Source organism: Phragmites australis, chromosome 3 (assembly GCF_958298935.1).
Source record: "Phragmites australis chromosome 3, lpPhrAust1.1, whole genome shotgun sequence".
In the NCBI taxonomy this organism is placed as follows: Eukaryota; Viridiplantae; Streptophyta; class Magnoliopsida; order Poales; family Poaceae; genus Phragmites; species Phragmites australis.
In genome coordinates, this window is record NC_084923.1 from 12,488,059 (window position 1) to 12,490,796 (window position 2,738).

General features: G+C 46.3%; 1 protein-coding gene across 1 annotated transcript; it reads left to right on the forward strand.

The window, feature by feature from the left end:
• The first annotated feature begins 241 nt into the window (after nt 1–241).
• LOC133912201 (uncharacterized) lies at nt 242–1,255 on the forward strand. Its single transcript, XM_062354811.1, has 3 exons — nt 242–520; nt 673–778; nt 863–1,255. The coding sequence occupies exons 1-3, from the start codon at nt 476–478 to the stop codon at nt 949–951; spliced, it is 240 nt and encodes a 79-aa protein (XP_062210795.1). The 5' UTR covers nt 242–475; the 3' UTR covers nt 952–1,255.
• The last annotated feature ends 1,483 nt before the right edge of the window (nt 1,256–2,738 follow it).

Sequence of the window (2,738 nt, forward strand, 5' to 3'; positions counted from 1 at the left end):
CCGGCGCGGTGGGGCCAGGTGGCACGTGAAGGCGCGAGGTGCATGTCCACCTGGCGGCTTCCGCCCCCGGCCCCACCCGCACAGGCTGCGGACCGGTGGAAAAGATATTTGACACGTACACGTCCCTTTCCAATCTCCGATCCTCCAATCGCCTCCGCGCGCCCACGTGAACGCCCACCCGCTTTTCCGCCCCCTGCCCCCCGTGCACCTGGTGCAGGAACCCCCCGTCGCCGTCGCCGCGAGCGGCGGGCGGAGGCGCCCGTGGGCTCGGCCCAGCGAGGCGGCGCCCGGGAGGCGGTGTCCTCATCCGTGGCGCATGTATATATAGGATCCTCCCCTGTCGACTCTGCACACCTTATCATCACACACGCGAATCAGATTGCGTGGAGGCATAGACTCCCCGACGAAACATCAAACAGCTAGCTCCCGGAGGAGGAAGACGAAGAAAGGCCACCCGGCCTTTTGCCTGAAAGGAATGGCCTTGGGAGACGAAACTAATCCTGCCTCTTACATCCACATGGTACTTATACTAACCGCTTCTTCCGTCTCTTAATTCCCGCATCACTACTCCCGAGATTGCACTCGATCATCTGCTGGCTGACTAATTTTATAGCTCTGATGCATGCTCAAAACTAATTACGGTGGCGTCGATGTGCTTTGGCGTTATTGCAGGTGCAGCACCTGATAGAGAGATGCATGACGTTTGGGATGAGCATGGAGGAGTGCATGGAGGCGCTGTCCAAGCGCGCCGACGTCCAGCCCATCGTCACCTCCACTGGTCCGTTGGCCAGCTCGATTCGCTTTTTCATCTTCGCTATCTGCCTGAAATTCTGACGAGTATACATATCGCCTGTGAGAGCAGTGTGGAAGGAGCTGGAGAAGGAGAACAAGGAGTTCTTCCACAACTACAAGCAGTGGGTATCGGAAAAGAGAAGCGCAGGCAGCTCCTGAATAATTAACGCTTGCTTGCTTAGTTGTGATGTTCATTTAGTTCTTTTTAGGTTCACTGTACTTAGAGGAAATAAGAGATGGGGAGGCCATCAGCTGCTAATGTGGTCTGCTGTGTGTACAGGGTTGGAAGGGAAGCCATGTCATCAAGAGCAGTAATCTCTTCGATTCTGTATGCACCAATACATCTCCTATACCACAGGGTTCAGACTCGCTAAAGATAGTAGATACTAGATATATAGCAGTTGTGCCACTTTCGTGTTGGACGTATCTTGCACGGTAGTAAATTGAAAAGGCGGTTGCTATTTGTGATGACTGAAATTTAGCTTTTGTTCATCTAACGGTATTCGAAGTATGCAACTGTTCTTCTTCTTTTCTGTTGCCTCTCGCCTCTTCTTCTTCTTTGACGCGTCAGCGACACCCTCCCTTGCTTCCCGTTCTCCTTCATCCGTCTTGGAAGATGTCTCCACTGTTAGATCCGTCGTGGCGCTAACCCAGCTTCAACAGGCTATCTCTGCTTGGCACTGCCCACTGCTTTCCTCCGCGCACCCGCAGCTGACGGTGTCCTTGACGCTTCGCCCCATGTCTGCCTCCTCTGCCAAGCTAACCTTTATCCCTTAGACCTCCTCTATATCCGATAGCTATAGAGAAATCCTCGAATCCCTAAATCCTAAAACCCCTATAAACTGCCAGCAGCCACCGTCCTTGTCGTTTGATCTCATCTTCTAAATTTCATAAGTCTGAATTTTAGGAGACCTAAATTGAAAATAGCTTATTGTTCTGACAAAATCATCCGGCACTTGAAATTAAGGAGACCGAAATTGAGATGAAGGGAGATCGTCGATTGCTAATCTAAAGCAGTGTTTGGATCCTTGAACCAAACCGTATATGTACCATTCCGTACCGAATATGAGCTCATCCTCCGTTAGGATAGTTGAACCGAGTGAACCCGTGCAAGACCGATCAATACAGATTCCAGGCATATTCAGCTGAGACCCTAAACGAGCTGGTTCGTCAAAATAGGCCCAACGACGCTCCGTATAGGACGAACTCGTTCGGGTAAACAGTACGCGTTTTTTAAGTGTCCGTCTGATGTTCAAAAATCAAAATAGTGGCCTTTTGTTGCTAAAAAATCCTAGAAATTTTTATGCGTATTTCATAATTCACGCGCAACCTATTTTAATTGGATTAAAAAACTGTATAAAATTGAAACTAAAATTCTCTAAAAAAATACTTTTATAACTTATAACAATTATTAGAGTCTCAAATAAATTCTAAAAATCTAAAAAAAGTCACTAATATTCTTCTTATGTGATGAACTAATTTCTAAAATTATTTATAACCCTAGGCTATATGTAAAAAAGTGAGTTTTTTTAATGCTCTATTTATATATTTTTATCATCATATACAACCTATGCAGGATCAATCTATTTAAGCTAACCAAACAGAACATTGTACTAAAACATCCTATTATATACAAACAATCAAACATATTTTTATATATCATCTCATACATCTAATCAAATAATCTACTTATATCAATCATCTAAAATCATATCCTGTCTACTCGTATCCCATACAGAATAATCTTATTCTATACAACTTCGTTCAACCAAATAAATATTACCTAAATCTCGGAAGTGCACATGCCATGGCGTGCGTTGGGTGACGAGACACGACGTATGGTGCATGGTAGGAAACAAGGAATATTTGGGTGCAAGCTAGGCCGGCACGCATGGTTGCAACGGGCCAAAACCAAGAGAAGGCGATAGGGTCCAGATCGGCCGACC